Genomic DNA, 17,295 nt, shown 5'->3' with positions numbered 1-17,295 from the left:
CTTACAAATTGGTGCATTCACCTTATGATATCCAGTGGAACAACCACTTTACAATAGTGCATCTAACTCTTTTAAGGGGGGGGGGGGGGGTTAGAAGGATTACTTTATCCTATCCTAGGTATTCCTTAAAGAGGTGGGGTTTCAGGTGTCTCTGGAAGGTGGTGATTGACTCCGCTGACCTGGCGTCGTGAGGGAGTTTGTTCCACCATTGGGGTGCCAGAGCAGCGAACAGTTTTGACATCCACAGTCTACTGGCTCCGCTCCGCTGGGTCTGGGGTAACAGGATCATACTGAGAGTGTAATCTCACAATCCAGGAACAGATTACTCCATTATTGCCTGAGGTATTAGGTTGACATTTAAACTGTAAGAATTCAACCATTCAGTTCTACAACAGAGAAGCTGAATAGATGTGCAACTGTTAAAGGACATCCCAGAAAGCCCTGCAGTGATCTTCCACAAGCACATGTTGTAGCCAGCCAAATAGAAAAAGTAGCCAGCCAGGTTACTTGATTTGTTTTTGTCAAATACGTTTTTTGGGGGGGTGGGGGGGGGGCGGGCCTCTGATACATTCTAATGCTAGGTTGTATTTTTAACCAGCATCTATAAGGAAATAACACTGATCACATTTTTTTACACTTTTACAAGCGTTAGTTTCATCAGCTGTTGTAAAACACAGATAAAATGTATTTTTGACAGCACTGGACCTTTAAGAACCCTTTAAGAGTCTGCTGACTCCCACAGCGTCAAGCTTCCCTTTAAGAGTCTGCTGACTCCCACAGCGTCAAGCTTCCCTTTAAGAACCCTTTAAGAGTCTGCTGACTCCCACAGCGTCAAGCTTCCCTTTAAGAACCCTTTAAGAGTCTGCTGACTCCCACAGCGTCAAGCTTCCCTTTAAGAACCCTTTAAGAGTCTGCTGACTCCCACAGCGTCAAGCTTCCCTTTAAGAACCCTTTAAGAGTCTGCTGACTCCCACAGCGTCAAGCTTCCCTTTAAGAACCCTTTAAGAGTCTGCTGACTCCCACAGCGTCAAGCTTCCCTTTAAGAACCCTTTAAGAGTCTGCTGACTCCCACAGCGTCAAGCTTCCCTTTAAGAACCCTTTAAGAGTCTGCTGACTCCCACAGCGTCAAGCTTCCCTTTAAGAACCCTTTAAGAGTCTGCTGACTCCCACAGCGTCAAGCTTCCCTTTAAGAACCCTTTAAGAGTCTGCTGACTCCCACAGCGTCAAGCTTCCCTTTAAGAACCCTTTAAGAGTCTGCTGACTCCCACAGCGTCAAGCTTCCCTTTAAGAACCCTTTAAGAGTCTGCTGACTCCCACAGCGTCAGACTTCCCTTTAAGAACCCTTTAAGAGTCTGCTGACTCCCACAGCGTCAGACTTCCCTTTAAGAACCCTTTAAGAGTCTGCTGACTCCCACAGCGTCAGACTTCCCTTTAAGAACCCTTTAAGAGTCTGCTGACTCCCACAGCGTCAAGCTTCCCTTTAAGAACCCTTTAAGAGTCTGCTGACTCCCACAGCGTCAAGCTTCCCTTTAAGAAGCATTTTGTCAGCTATCTGCAATCCAGGTATTATTGATGAATGAAGCAGGTGTTTAAATATGGGCATTGATACACAGAAAGCAGCAGTTGACGACTCCTGATCAAATCAATAGACCTACATAATTATCTTTGATAATACCAAATACAGAGCCTTCGGAAAGTATTCAGACCCCTTGACTTTTTACACATTTTGTTACGTTACAGCCTTATACGAAAATGGATTGAAGTGTTTTTTTTTGTCCCTCATCAATCTACACACAATACCCCATAATGACATCACAATACCCCATAATGACATCACAATACCCCATAATGACAAAGCAAAAATATTTACACTACCGTTGAAAAGTTTGGGGGCACTTGGAAATGTCCTTGTTTTTGAAAGAAAAGCACATTTTTTGGTCCATTGAAATAACATCAAATTGATTAGAACAGTGTAGACATTGTTAATGTTGTAAATGACTATTGTAGCTGGAAACGGCTGATTTTTAATGGAATATCTACATAGGCGTACAGAGGCCCATTATCAGCAACCATCATTCCTGTGTTCCAATGGCACGTTGTGTTAGCTAATCCAAGTCAATCATTTTAAAAGGCTAATTAATCATTGGAAAACCCTTTTGCAATTATGTTAGCACAGCTGAAAACTGTTGTTCTGATTAAAGAAGCAATAAAACTGGCCTTAGACTAGTTGAGTATCTGGAGCATCAGCATTTGTGGGTTCGATTATTACAGGCTAAAAATGGCCAGAAACAAAGAACTTTCTTTTGAAACTCATCAGTCTATTCTTGTTCTGAGAAATTAAGGCTATTCCATACGCCAAATTGCCAAGAAACTGAAGATCTCATACAACGCTGTGTACTACTCTCTTCACAGAACAGTGCAAACTGGCTCTAACCAGAATAGAAAGAGGAGTGGGAGGCCCTGGTGCACAACTGAGCAAGAGGACAAGTACATTAGAGTGTCTAGTTGGGAAACAGACGCCTCACAAGTCCTCAACTGGCAGCTTCATTAAATAGTACACGCAAAACACCAGTCTCAACGTCAACAGTGAAGAGGCGACTCCAGGATGCTATGAAACTGGCTCTCATGAGGATCGCCACAGGAAAGGAAGACCCAGAGTTACCTCTGCTGCAGAGGATTACATTTAGATTTTTTTATTTAACCAGGCAAGTCTGTTATGAACAAATTCGTATTTACAATGACAGCCTACCGGGGAACAGTGGGTTAACTGCCTTGCTCAGGGGCAGAACGGCAAATTTTTACCTTGTCAGCTCAGGGATTCGATCCAGCAACCTTTTGGTTACTGGCCCAACATTCTCATATCTAGGCTACCTGCCAACCCAAGGATAGGTTGATTAGAGTTACCAGCCTCAGAAATTGCAGCTCAAATAAATGCTTCACAGAGTTCATGTAACAGACACATCTCAACTGTTCAGAGGAGACTGTGTGAATCAGGCCTTCATGGTCGAATTGCTGCAAAGAAACCACTACTAAAGGACACCAATAATAAGAAGAGACTTGCTTGGGCCAAGAAACACGAACCATGGACAATAGACCGCGACAACCCTAACAGTAATCCTGACTACGCTAACCCCGACTACGCTAACCCCGACTACGCTAACCCCGACTACGCTAACCCCGACTACGCTAACCCCGACTACGCTAACCCCGACTACGCTAACCTCGACTACGCTAACCTCGACTACGCTAACCCCGACTACACTAACCCTGACTACACAAACCCCGACTACACTAACCCTGACTACACTAACCCTGACTACACAAACACTGACTACACAAATCCTAATGACACTAATCCTGACTACACAAATCCTAATGACACTAACCCCGACTACACTAACCCCGACTACACTAACCCCGACTACACTAAACCCAACTACACTAACGCTGACTACACTAACCCTGACTAAAGTAACCCTGACTACACGAACACTAACCCTGACTACATTAATCCTAACTACACTAACCCTGACTATACTAACCCTGACTACACTAACCCTTACTACACAAATCCTAATGACACTAATCCTGACTACACAAATCCTAATGACACTAATCCTGACTACACTAACCCTAATGACACTAATCCTGACTACACTAATCCTGACTACACTAAGAGGTGAAAACAAAGGCTACACCTGGCACACGCGCATGATGACAGGACTGAGCATGCTCCAGGGTGAATTATTCATGTGTACCTTAGGGCACAGAGGGACATAAAACGAGAGGGAGGGGAGAAAGAAGGAGGAGAGAGAGAGAGCGAGACAGAGAGAGAGAGAGAGAGAGAGAGCGAGAGAGAGGAGAGAGAGAGAGGAGAGAGGAGAGAGACAGGAGAGAGACACATGACTGGTAGCCAGTGACTCAGGTGCCTTTACAGGCTGCAGAGCAGGGGGCCTAAAGGGATGGGGCTGGACGGCTGGGTAGGTATCATGATTTCATTCTGGCACGGTGGTGGGAACAGTTCAGGGAAGCATCCCAAATGGAACCCTATTCCCTATATAGTGCGCTACTTTAGACCAGATCCCTATTCCCTATATAGTGCACTACTTTAGACCAGATCCCTGGTCCCTATATAGTGTACTACTTTAGACCAGATCCCTATTCCCTATATAGTGTACTACTTTAGACCAGATCCCTGGTCCCTATATAGTGCACTACTATAGACCAGAGCACTATTCCCTATATAGTGTACTACTATAGACCAGAGCACTATTCCCTATATAGTGCACTACTTTAGACCAGAGCACTATTCCCTATATAGTGTACTTCTTTCGATCAGAGCACTATTCCCTATATAGTGCACTACTTTAGACCAGATCCCTAGTCCCTATATAGTGCACTACTTTAGACCAGAGCCCTACCCCCTATATAGTGGTACTACTATAGACCAGAGCCCTATTCCCTAATAGTGTACTACTATAGACCAGAGCCCTATTCCCTAATAGTGCACTACTTTAGACCAGGGCCCTATTCCCTATATAGTGTACTTCTTTCGATCAGAGCACTATTCCCTATATAGTGTACGATTTGGACTGCCCAGAGCTTTGGCAGATCAGATGTCCCTGCATTATTCACAGGCTGTTCTGATACCGTTTCCAGACACTAATTCTCTTGCTCCTTTTCCTCTCCTGTCCATCTCTCTCTCTGCCCTTGCCAACAAGGTATAAAATCTGTCGATGTGCCCTTGAGCAAGGTACTAAACCCTAATTTGTTCCAGAGACTCCGTACTACTACGTAAAACAACATGTTTCACTGCACCAGTCTGGTGTATGTCACAATAAAACACACACATATAATATAATATATATATATACACATTATATACACACACACTATATATATATTTTATATATCTAATCCAGCCTAGTTTATTTCTATTTTATTCCATAAGAGCAACCCAAATAAAACAAGAAGATATGAAACCATAATCAGCTTGTACATCGGAGACGAGGAGCTCACCACCATCAACGTCAACAATTCAGGATTTGTGATCTTGTGACCTAAAGCTGACATTAGTAGGATTTCACAGTCTGTTGGATGCTACAGGGTTTAACAAGTGAGATCAGTGTTTTCTAGCAGGGATCCTACTTTGTCTGCGGCTGAAAAAGCACCCTATTCCCTAACCAGGGCTCCCTTAGTGATTGTCGTGGTAACCCACTCGGTTAGAGCAGGTTGGATAAGGGTAAGGTCAGAGGTTATAGGTCAGGGTTGTTAGAGGTTCTATCCAATTAGCATCCACCCATGGCCCACCTGTCCCCCCCCCCCCCCCCCCCACAGGATCACCTGTCTTTTCATGTCAGCAATCAAAGCAGCCATCAGCAACACCATGACAACGCCATGACAACGCCATGACAACGCCATGAGTAGTGTTCCATTTAAACAGTATTTCTGTTGTCTTGTTTATAGAGATCTACAGAGGAATGCTGACAGTCAAAGGGCTGGGGATATATTTGTAATAGAGACCAAGAAGGCCTTTTGCTCAGTATAGTATAGTATTCCAGGTTGGACGATTCCATCACAGTTTTAATTCCCTGCTGATTGCAGAAATCCTCTAGCCGAGAATTCATAAAAAAAATGTTTTGTTGAAAGTTCAGGGATGATAATATTAATAATTAAAGGCCCATAAGCATAGTACTCACCTATACTGGTGGGGAAGATATCCTCATTGTTGATCTGGACCTCGATCCAGTCCATCAGCAGATTCATGTACTTGGGAGCCGGTAGAGCTGTTGGTTTCTTATACTTGTGATCGTCCTGCCATCGGTACTCATACCTAGGACCCCCGGACATGACCGGACAACTCTTCTCCGTGCAGAACTCACACACCGTCCCGTAGATGAGGTTGATCCGGTTGAAGAAGTCCACCACGTGTACTGCCACCCAGTCGTTCAGATCCTCCCCGTGAGGCAAAGCAACCGCCGCCCTCAGGTCAACCCCGGAGCTCAGCGACGCCTGGGCCTTCTTATGCAGCTCAAAACGCTGCGTCCCCGGCTCAAACTTACGCTTGGGGCGGAAGGTCTTGTCCTTGTTGAAGACCTGCTTCAGGGCGATGGACATGTTGCCTAGGATGGGGGCTAGGGGGGTGGAGGGCGAGGACTGTGGCGAGAGGGGAGAGGGGACAGGGGGAGCAGAGAGGAGGGGAACAGCGGAGGTTTGTCAGCAGACCGTGTTGCGGGGGGAGGGACCCCTGGGAGGAATCGACGGTACCAATAGTCACTTCTGGAGGAGCAGGTAGAGGAGGAGTAGACAAAGAAGTGGGGGTTTCCTGTGAACAAAACACAAAAAATACAATGTTTAAAAGACATCTCTAAAGTTACATGTGAACATTTCCTAAGCACCTGGAAAAAGGGTCTTCTATTTCGCACCTGGAAAAATAATATTCTGATGTGCAAGTGCTTTTCACATCCAAAACACATTCCAAAAAAAACAAAAACAAGCAAAGACAAATGTTTAAAAGACATACTGTCAAGTGTATCTCCCACTAATCTAAACTCCTAATCCACTGAATGTGGGAATCAGACAACACAACAGAACAGGGAGTTTCCTTTACTAAGCTGATAATATCGTGTTTAGACAGGTTAGTTGTGAAATGTGAAAGGTTCCATTACTTTCCTTTGAGTCGTGACTTTTGATAGCATCATTCTGGCAGTGTATCAGTGAACGTATTAAAGCTATCTCTTTCTCTCTTTGTCAGTGAACGTATTAAAGCTCTCTTTCTCTCTTTGTCAGTGAACGTATTAAAGCTCTCTTTCTCTCTTTGTCAGTGAATGTATTAAAGCTATCTCTTTCTCTCTTTGTCAGTGAACATATTAAAGCTCTCTTTCTCTCTTTGTCAGTGAACGTATTAAAGCTCTCTTTCTCTCTTTGTCAGTGAACATATTAAAGCTATCTCTTTCTCTCTTTGTCAGTGAATGTATTAAAGCTCTCTCTTTCTCAGTGAACGTATTAAAGCTCTCTCTTTGTCAGTGAACGTATTAAAGCTCTCTCTGTCAGTGAATGTATTAAAGCTATCTCTTTCTCTCTTTGTCAGTGAATGTATTAAAGCTCTCTTTCTCTCTTTGTCAGTGAACGTATTAAAGCTCTCTTTCTCTCTTTGTCAGTGAACGTATTAAAGCTATCTCTTTCTCTCTTTGTCAGTGAATGTATTAAAGCTATCTCTGTGTCAGTGAACGTATTAAAGCTCTCTCTGTCAGTGAACGTATTAAAGCTATCTCTTTGTCAGTGAACGTATTAAAGCTCTCTCTTTCTCAGTGAACGTATTAAAGCTCTCTCTTTGTCAGTGAACGTATTAAAGCTCTCTCTTTGTCAGTGAACGTATTAAAGCTCTCTCTTTCTCAGTGAACGTATTAAAGCTCTCTCTTTGTCAGTGAACGTATTAAAGCTCTCTCTTTGTCAGTGAACGTATTAAAGCTCTCTCTTTGTCAGTGAATGTATTAAAGCTCTCTCTTTGTCAGTGAATGTATTAAAGCTATCTCTTTGTCAGGGAATGTATTAAAGCTATCTCTTTGTCAGGGAATATATTAAAGCTCTCTTTCTCTCTTTGTCAGTGAACGTATTAAAGCTATCTCTTTGTCAGTTAACGTATTAAAGCTCTCTTTCTCTCTTTGTCAGTGAACGTATTAAAGCTATCTCTTTCTCTCTTTGTCAGTGAATGTATTAAAGCTATCTCTGTGTCAGTGAACGTATTAAAGCTCTCTCTGTCAGTGAACGTATTAAAGCTATCTCTTTGTCAGTGAACGTATTAAAGCTCTCTCTTTCTCAGTGAACGTATTAAAGCTCTCTCTTTGTCAGTGAACGTATTAAAGCTCTCTCTTTGTCAGTGAATGTATTAAAGCTCTCTCTTTGTCAGTGAATGTATTAAAGCTATCTCTTTGTCAGGGAATGTATTAAAGCTATCTCTTTGTCAGGGAATGTATTAAAGCTATCTCTTTGTCAGGGAATGTATTAAAGCTATCTCTTTGTCAGGGAATGTATTAAAGCTATCTCTTTGTCAGGGAATGTATTAAAGCTATCTCTTTGTCAGGGAATGTATTAAAGCTATCTCTTTGTCAGGGAATGTATTAAAGCTATCTCTTTGTCGGGGAATGTATTAAAGCTATCTCTTTGTCAGGGAATGTATTAAAGCTATCTCTTTGTCAGGGAATGTATTAAAGCTATCTCTTTGTCAGGGAATGTATTAAAGCTATCTCTTTGTCAGGGAATGTATTAAAGCTATCTCTTTCTCTCTTTGTCAGGGAATGTATTAAAGCTATCTCTTTCTCTCTTTGTCAGTGGACAAAACAGGCCTGAACCACAGAACAATTGTGTGCAAATGTTAAAACTACGTTTGCATCCCAAATGGCAAAGAGTAATACATTATATAGGGAATAGGACTCTGGTAAAGAGTAATACATTATATAGGGAATAGGACTCTGGTAAAGAGTAATACATTATATAGGGAATAGGACTCTGGTAAAGAGTACTACATTATATAGGGAATAGGACTCTGGTAAAGAGTAATACATTATATAGGGAATAGGACTCTGGTAAAGAGTAACACATTATATAGGGAATAGGACTCTGGTAAAGAGTAATACATTATATAGGGAATAGGACTCTGGTAAAGAGTAATACATTATATAGGGAATAGGACTCTGGTAAAGAGTAATACATTATATAGGGAATAGGACTCTGGTAAAGAGTACTACATTATATAGGGAATAGGACTCTGGTAAAGAGTAATACATTATATAGGGAATAGGACTCTGGTAAAGAGTACTACATTATATACGGAATAGGACTCTGGTAAAGAGTATTACATTATATACGGAATAGGACTCTGGTAAAGAGTAATACATTATATAGGGAATAGGACTCTGGTAAAGAGTAATACATTATATAGGGAATAGGACTCTGGTAAAGAGTAATACATTATATAGGGAATAGGACTCTGGTAAAGAGTATTACATTATATACGGAATAGGACTAAAATAAAGAGTAATACATTATATAGGGAATAGGACTCTGGTAAAGAGTAATACATTATATAGGGAATAGGACTCTGGTAAAGAGTAATACATTATATAGGGAATAGGACTCTGGTAAAGAGTAATGCATTATATAGGGAATAGGACTCTGGTAGTAGTAATACATTATATAGGGAATAGGCAGCCTTTTGGGACGAATACTGATGTTTCCGTTGCCTGATATCTGTACTCAGATCTTGTCCTAACTCTAACCCGGCAGCTTGTCCTGACTCTAACCCGGCAGCTTGTCCTGACTCTAACCCGGCAGCTTGTCCTGACTCTAACCCGGCAGCTTGTCCTAACTCTAACCCGGCAGCTTGTCCTAACTCTAACCCGGCAGCTTGTCCTAACTCTAACCCGGCAGCTCGTCCTAACTCTAACCCGGCAGCTCGTCCTAACTCTAACCCGGCAGCTCGTCCTAACTCTAACCCGGCAGCTCGTCCTAACTCTAACCCGGCAGCTCGTCCTAACTCTAACCCGGCAGCTCGTCCTAACTCTAACCCGGCAGCTCGTCCTAACTCTAACCCGGCAGCTCGTCCTAACTCTAACCCGGCAGCTCGTCCTAACTCTAACCCGGCAGCTCGTCCTGACTAACCCGGTAGCTCGTCCTGACTCTAACCCGGCAGCTCGTCCTGACTCTAACCCGGCAGCTCGTCCTAACTCTAACCCGGCAGCTCGTCCTAACTCTAACCCGGCAGCTCGTCCTAACTCTAACCCGGCAGCTCGTCCTAACTCTAACCCGGCAGCTTGTCCTAACTCTAACCCGGCAGCTTGTCCTAACTCTAACCCGGCAGCTTGTCCTAACTCTAACCCGGCAGCTTGTCCTAACTGTTACCCGGCAGCGTGTCCTAACTCTTACCCGGCAGCTTGTCCTAACTCTTAACCGGCAGCTTGTCCTAACTCTAACCCGGCAGCTTGTCCTAACTCTAACCCGGCAGCTTGTCCTAACTGTTACCCGGCAGCGTGTCCTAACTCTTACCCGGCAGCTTGTCCTAACTCTTACCCGGCAGCTTGTCCTAACTCTAACCCGGCAGCTTGTCCTAACTCTAACCCGGCAGCTTGTCCTGACTCTAACCCGGCAGCTCGTCCTGACTCTAACCCAGCAGCGTGTCCTAACTCTAACCCAGCAGCGTGTCCTAACTCTAACCCGGCAGCGTGTCCTAACTCTAACCCGGCAGCTTGTCCTAACTCTAACCCGGCAGCTCGTCCTAACTCTAACCCGGCAGCTTGTCCTAACTCTAACCCGGCAGCTTTCCCTAACTCTAACCCGGCAGCTTTCCCTAACTCTAACCCGGCAGCTTGTCCTAACTCTAACCCGGCAGCTTGTCCTAACTCTAACCCGGCAGCTTGTCCTAACTGTTACCCGGCAGCTTGTCCTAACTGTTACCCGGCAGCGTGTCCTAACTCTTACCCGGCAGCTTGTCCTAACTCTTACCCGGCAGCTTGTCCTAACTCTTACCCGGCAGCTTGTCCTAACTCTTACCCGGCAGCTTGTCCTAACTCTTACCCGGCAGCTTGTCCTAACTCTAACCCAGCAGCTTGTCCTAACTCTAACCCAGCAGCACGATGGATGACTCTGTGATGATGTCAGTGTAAAGAGAGGCTGTTCTAACCCGAGCCCTGTCAACTCCTCAGAACCCAGGTTACGTTCCAAAGTGACTCCTTTTCCTATATAGTGCACAAAATGTAGGATCAAAAATAGTGAATTATATAGGGAAGAGGGTGCCATTTGGGATGCAGTTGTAAAGAAAGGCTGTTTATGATGACACACCAAATGATGACCACCAATCAGAGACCACTATGATGACACCCCAAATGATGACCACCAATCAGAGACCACTATGATGACACACCAAATGATGACCACCAATCAGAGACCACTATGATGACACCCCAAATGATGACCACCAATCAGAAACCACTATGATGACACACCAAATGATGACCACCAATCAGAGACCACTATGATGACACACCAAATGATGACCACCAATCAGAGACCACTATGATGACACCCCAAATGATGACCACCAATCAGAGACCACTATGATGACACAGCAAATGATGACCACCAATCAGAGACCACTATGATGACACCCCAAATGATGACCACCAATCAGAGACCACTATGATGACACAGCAAATGATGACCACCAATCAGAGACCACTATGATGACACACAAAATGATAACCACCAATCAGAGCCCACAATGATGACACACCAAATGCATTTGATGGATCCATTTTGTCTTCTTCTAATACCTCTTAAGGGGAAGGTAATCCAAAAGTAACTGAAAGTAATCCGATTATGTTACTGTCACACCCTGATCCGTTTCACCTGTCCTTGTGATTGTCTCCACCCCCCTCCAGGTGTCTCACCCTGATCTGTTTCCCCTGTCCTTGTGATTGTCTCCACTCCCCTCCAGGTGTCGCCCATCTTCCCCGTTATCCCCAGTGTATTTATACCTGTGTTCTCCGTTTGTCCAGTTCGTCTTGTTTGTCAACCAGCGTTGTTGTTCTCAGCTCCTGCTTTCCCCATGTCTCTCCTTTTTCTCTCCCTCCTGGTTTTGACCATTGCCTGTCCTGACTCTGAGCCAGCCTGCCTGACCACTCTGCCTGTCCCTGAACCTGAGCCTGCCTGATGACCTGTACCTTTGCCCCACCTCTGGGTTTTTGACCTCTGCCTACCCTGACCCTGAGGCTGCCTGCCGTCCGGTACCGTTGCCCCACCTCTGGTTTACTGACCCCTGCCTGCCTTGACTTGTCTATTGCCTGCCCCTGTTGGATTATTAAACCATTGTCAATTCGACGTGTCTGCATCTGTGTTTTACCTTGATTCATGATAATGTGAACTGGCCATGACTGACCCAGCAGACCTGGGCCAGCTGCACAACGCCATCTCCACTCAAGGAGCCTCCATCGGTATGCACGAGGAATTGCTTCATGGCCTTGTGGAGGGGGTTGAAACGTTGGCTGAACGCCATGACCGGGCAGTTTGCTGGAGCAGTTTGCAGACAGTTTGCTGGAGCAATCCCACGGGTTGTCTGTGAGGCAGCCTACCACTGTGGTAACCACACAGCTCCTCAGTGCTAGCAGCGCCGTCTCATCGGTCACTCCACCTTCTCGGGAGCCCCGCTTACCTCCTCCGGAATGCTTCAATGGAGAGCCGAGCTGTCGGACATTCCTAGCTCAATGTGCCCTTGTCTTCAAGCTTCAGCCCTCCTCCTTCCCCTCGGATTGCTCCAAGACAGCCTACCTCATCACACTTCCGGGCGAAAGGCCGCCCTGAAGCTAATCCAGCTTCGGCAGGACTCCCGCAGTGTAGATGATTATGCTGTGTATTTCTGCACGTTGGCAGCGGAGAGGTCTTGGAATCAAGAGGCATATGTTCCTGCACGGCGTCTCGGAGGAGGTCAAGGACAAGCTTGCAGCACGGGAGTTTCCAACGGAGCTTGATTCCCTCATCGCTTTGACCATCCATATCGATGGACGATTATGGGAACGATGGAGCGAGAGGGAATTGGATTTCGCTCGCACGTCCAGGGATCCCACCTTGCCTCTGAGTCATCCCGGAAGCTCCCGATGATCTCGCTGCCGAGAGAATCCGAGGCTTCCCGACCTGCCCAGGGGGCTGCCGAAGACGGCAGAGTCACCGCTTCCTGAGCCTATGCCACTAGGCAGAGCTCGGCTGTTGCCAGCGGAACGGCAATACAGGATCGACAAGAAGAGTTGTCTGTATTGCGGGACTCTTGGTCATTTTGTGTCCTCTTGTCCTTTAAAAAAAACAGGCTCACAGGTAGGAGCAGGGACTCTGGTGGGCCATATGGAGAACATTCCTGCTTCCCCTGCTCACACCCCTTTTCATGCCATTCTGCTGTGGGAAGACCAGTCCAAATCTCTCCGGGTTCTCATTGAGTCTGGGGCCGACGAGAGATTTTTGGACGCTACTCTGGCGTCCGAGCTGAACATCCCCACTCAGCCCCTCTCCATTCCCATGGACGTTAGAGCGCTGGACGGGCGCTCTATAGGCCGAGTCACCCACAACACCACTCCCATCAACCTACGTGTGTCAGGGAATCACATCGGGGCTATCCAGTTCCTGCTCATCAAGTCCCCTCAGATTCCCATGGTATTGGAATCTCCCAGCTCCATCCCATTCTGCCACGCCCATTGCCTGAAGTCAGCACAACCTGCCCCCGGACGTCTTCCCTGGGGCTCGGAAGGTGCCCAGACCTCTCCGCAAATTTCCGTGGAGTACCAGGACCTCCGGGAGGTGTTCAGCATGGCCCGGGCCACTTCCCTCCTGCCGCACCGATCTTATGACTGCAGGATTGACCTTCTCCCTATCACGACTCCACCCCGGGGACGGCTGTACTCTCTGTCGGGACCAGAGACCAAGGAGATAGAGACCTACATCAGGGACTCCCTTGCCGCAGGATTCATCCGTCCTTCTTCTTCTCCCTCCGGCGCAGTGTTCTTCTTTGTGGAGAAGAAGGACAAGACCCTGCGCCCGTGCATCGACTACCGGTGAAGAACCGCTACCCGCTACCACTCATCTCCTCGGCCTTCGAGCCGCTCCAGGGGGTCACCGTGTTTTCCAAGCTGGATCTACGGAACGCCTACCACCTGGTGCGGATACGGGAAGGGGACGAGTGAAAGACCGCCTTCAGCATGGCCAGTGGTCACTACAAGTATCTGGTCATGCCTTTTGGCCTTACCAACACCCCTGCTGTGTTCCAGGCTCTGGTCAATGATGTTCCCGGCGACATGTTGAACCCGGCAGCTTGTCCTGAACCGGTTCGTCTTTGTTTACCTAGCTGACATCCTCATCTTCTCCCGTTCCACCCAAGAATATGTGCTCCACGTCCAACAGGTTCTCCAACGTCTCCTGGAGAACCAGCTGTTTGTAAAAGCAGAGAACTGCGAGTTCCATCGTTCCACCATCCCTTTTCTGGGTTTCATCATCGCCGCAGGGAGTGTGAAAATGGATCCCAGCAAGGTGAGAGCGGTGGTGGATTGGCCCAAGCCTACTTCCAGGGTGCAGGTGCAATGCTTCCTGGGGTTCGCCAACTTCTATCGTCGCTTTACCCGGGGTTACAGCACCCTGGCTTCTCCACTGTCTGCACTCACCTCGCGTTCTGGGACCTCAAACATCACTTCACCACAGCTCCCATCTTGGTTCATCCGGACCCTTCCCGTCGTGGTGGAGGCTGATGCTTCTGATGTCGGAGCAGGGGCGGTCCTGTCCCAGCGTTCTGCCCTGGACCTCAAGCTACTTCCCTGCGCCTTCTTATCCCACCACCTTAATGCCACGGAAAATAACTACGATCAGGGGAATCCTGAGCTTCTCGCGGTGAAGATGGCGTTGGAGGAATGGAGGCACTGGCTGGAGGGGGCGGAACACACATTCATCGTGTGGACCGACCACAAGAACCTGGAGTATCTCCGCACCGCCAAGCGCCTCAACTCCAGGCAAGCCAGATGGGCTCTGCTGTTCACACGGGCCCTGATAATTGGATGTTTTAGCCTGACGCTGTCCGCTCTGCGGTCCTGGAGTGGGCCCATTCCTCCAGGCTTGCCTGCCACCCGGGCTCCCGTCGGACCCTGGCCTTTGTGCGACAATGCTTTTGGTGGCCTACTATTGGTTCCGGATGTCCCCGCGTTAGACCGTGCAGGCGGAGACTGTGCTCAGAATAAGACTCCTCAGCAAGCTCCCGCTGGTCCATGGACTGGATCCATGGACTACCCGTGGACATGGTCTCCGACCGGGGGCCTCAGTTCTGATCCCGGTTCTGGAAGGCATTCTGTGCCCTCATTGGGTCATCGGCCATCCTGTACTCTGGGTTCCATCCTCAGTCCAATGGCCAGTCGGAGCGAGCCAACCAGGATTTTGAGACTACTCTGCGTTTCCTTAATATCGACAACTCCACCTCCTGGAACCAGCAGCTGGTGTGGGTCGATTACAACCACAACACCCATCCCTGCTCTATCTCCGTTTGAGTGTTCCCTGGGGTATCAGCCCCCGCTCTTCTCCTGGGCAGGAGGAAGAGGTCGGCGTACCTTCTGCCCAGATGTTTGTCCTCCACTGTCATCGTACCTCGAGGAGAGCCTGTCATCGTACCTCGAGGAGAGCCTGTCATCGTACCTCGAGGAGAGCCTGTCATCGTACCTCGAGGAGAGCCCGTCATCCTACCTCGAGGAGAGCCCGTCATCGTACCTCGAGGAGAGCCCGTCATCGTACCTCGAGGAGAGCCCGTCATCGTACCTCGAGGAGAGCCCGTCATCGTACCTCGAGGAGAGCCTGGTCGGTCCTCCTCAAGACCCCCTCCAGGTATCAACGACAAGCGGATCGCCACCAGACCCCGGCTCCCCGGTATCATCTTGGGTAGAAGGTATGGCTATCCACCAGGGATCTGCCCCTCCGGGTGGAATCCTGCAAACTGTCCCCCCGGTTTATCAGCCCATCTCCCATCTCCAAGATCATTAGCCCCTCTGCTGTTAGCCCCTCTGCTGTTCGCCCCTCTGCTGTTAGCCCCTCTGCTGTTCGTCTTCTGTTGCCCTGGACCCTTTGTATACATCCCACCGATTCATGTGTCCAGAGTCAAACCAAATGTCTCAGCCCTTTGTCTCCGTCCCCTAACCCTGAGCCTGCCTGCCGATCTGTACCTTTGCCCCACCTCTGGATTGTTGACCTCTGCCTACCCTGACCCTGACTGCCGTCCGGTACCGTTGCCCTCACTCAACATCCGGCACGTCAACAACATATATCCCACCCTCACTCAACAACATATATCCCACCCTCACTCAACAACATATATCCCACCCTCACTCAACAGACAGGCACGTCAACAACATATATCACACCCTCACTCAACAGACAGGCACGTCAACAACATATATCACACCCTCACTCAACATCAGGCACATCAACAACTTATATCCCACCCTCACTCAACAGACAACAACATATATCCCACCCTCACTCAACAACATACAGTGGGGAGAACAAGTATTTGATACACTGCCGATTTTGCAGGTTTTCCTACTTACAAAGCATGTAGAGGTCTGTCATTTTTATCATAGGTACACTTCAACTGTGAGAGACGGAATCTAAAACAAAAATCCAGAAAATCACATTGTATGATTTTTAAGTAATTAATTTGCATTTTATTGCATGACATAAGTATTTGATCACCTACCAACCAGTAAGAATTCCGGCTCTCACAGACCTGTTAGTTTTTCTTTAAGAAGCTCTCCTGTTCTCCACTCATTACCTGTATTAACTGCACCTGTTTGAACTCGTTACCTGTATAAAAGACACCTGTCCACACACTCAATCAAACAGACTCCAACCTCTCCACAATGGCCAAGACCAGAGAGCTGTGTAAGGACATCAGGGATAAATTGTAGACCTGTACAAGGCTGGGATGGGCTACAGGACAATAGCCAAGCAGCTTGGTGAGAAGGCAACAACTGTTGGCACAATTATTAGAAAATGGAAGAAGTTCAAGATGACGGTCAATCACCCTCGGTCTGGGGCTCCATGCAAGATCTCACCTCGTGGGGCATCAATGATCATGAGGAATGTGAGGGATCAGCCCAGAACTACACGGCAGGACCTGGTCAATGACCTGAAGAGAGCTGGGACCACAGTCTCAAAGAAAACCATTAGTAACACACTACGCCGTCATGGATTAAAATCCTGCAGCGCACGCAAGGTCCCCCTGCTCAAGCCAGCGCATGTCCAGGCCCGTCTGAAGTTTGCCAATGACCATCTGGATGATCCAGAGGAGGAATGGGAGAAGGTCATGTGGTCTGATGAGACAAAAATAGAGCTTTTTGCTCTAAACTCCACTCGCCGTGTTTGGAGGAATAGAAGGATGAGTACAACCCCAAGAACACCATCCCAACCGTGAAGCATGGAGGTGGAAACATCATTCTTTGGGGATGCTTTTCTGCAAAGGGGACAGGACGACTGCACCGTATTGAGGGGAGGATGGATGGGGCCATGTATCGCGAGATCTTGACCAACAACCTCCTTCCCTCAGTAAGAGCATTGAAGATGGGTCGTGGCTGGGTCTTCCAGCATGACAACGACCCGAAACACACAGCCAGGGCAACTAAGGAGTGGCTCCGTAAGAAGCATCTCAAGGTCCTGGAGTGGCCTAGCCAGTCTCCAGACCTGAACCCAATAGAAAATCTTTGGAGGGAGCCGAAAGTCCGTATTGCC

The 17,295-nt window shown here is 47.4% G+C and overlaps 1 protein-coding gene across 3 annotated transcripts in view; it reads right to left on the bottom strand.

Annotated features, from left to right (window-relative positions):
• Positions 1-17,295, bottom strand: part of LOC139544431 (MOB kinase activator 3B) — a 138,425-nt gene that overhangs the window by 111,575 nt on the left and 9,555 nt on the right. For all 3 annotated transcript variants that reach the window (XM_071351512.1, XM_071351513.1, XM_071351514.1), the window contains exon 2: positions 5,700-6,325. In XM_071351512.1, the coding sequence (XP_071207613.1) occupies positions 5,700-6,117 (418 nt within the window). In that variant the 5' untranslated portion in view covers positions 6,118-6,325. The remainder of the gene's footprint in view (positions 1-5,699; positions 6,326-17,295) is intronic.

The sequence above is a fragment of the Salvelinus alpinus genome, chromosome 18 (genome assembly GCF_045679555.1).
Source record: "Salvelinus alpinus chromosome 18, SLU_Salpinus.1, whole genome shotgun sequence".
Taxonomy (NCBI): domain Eukaryota; kingdom Metazoa; phylum Chordata; class Actinopteri; order Salmoniformes; family Salmonidae; genus Salvelinus; species Salvelinus alpinus.
Note: the sequence above shows the minus strand (reverse complement) of the source record. Positions and strands in the feature narration are given on the sequence as shown.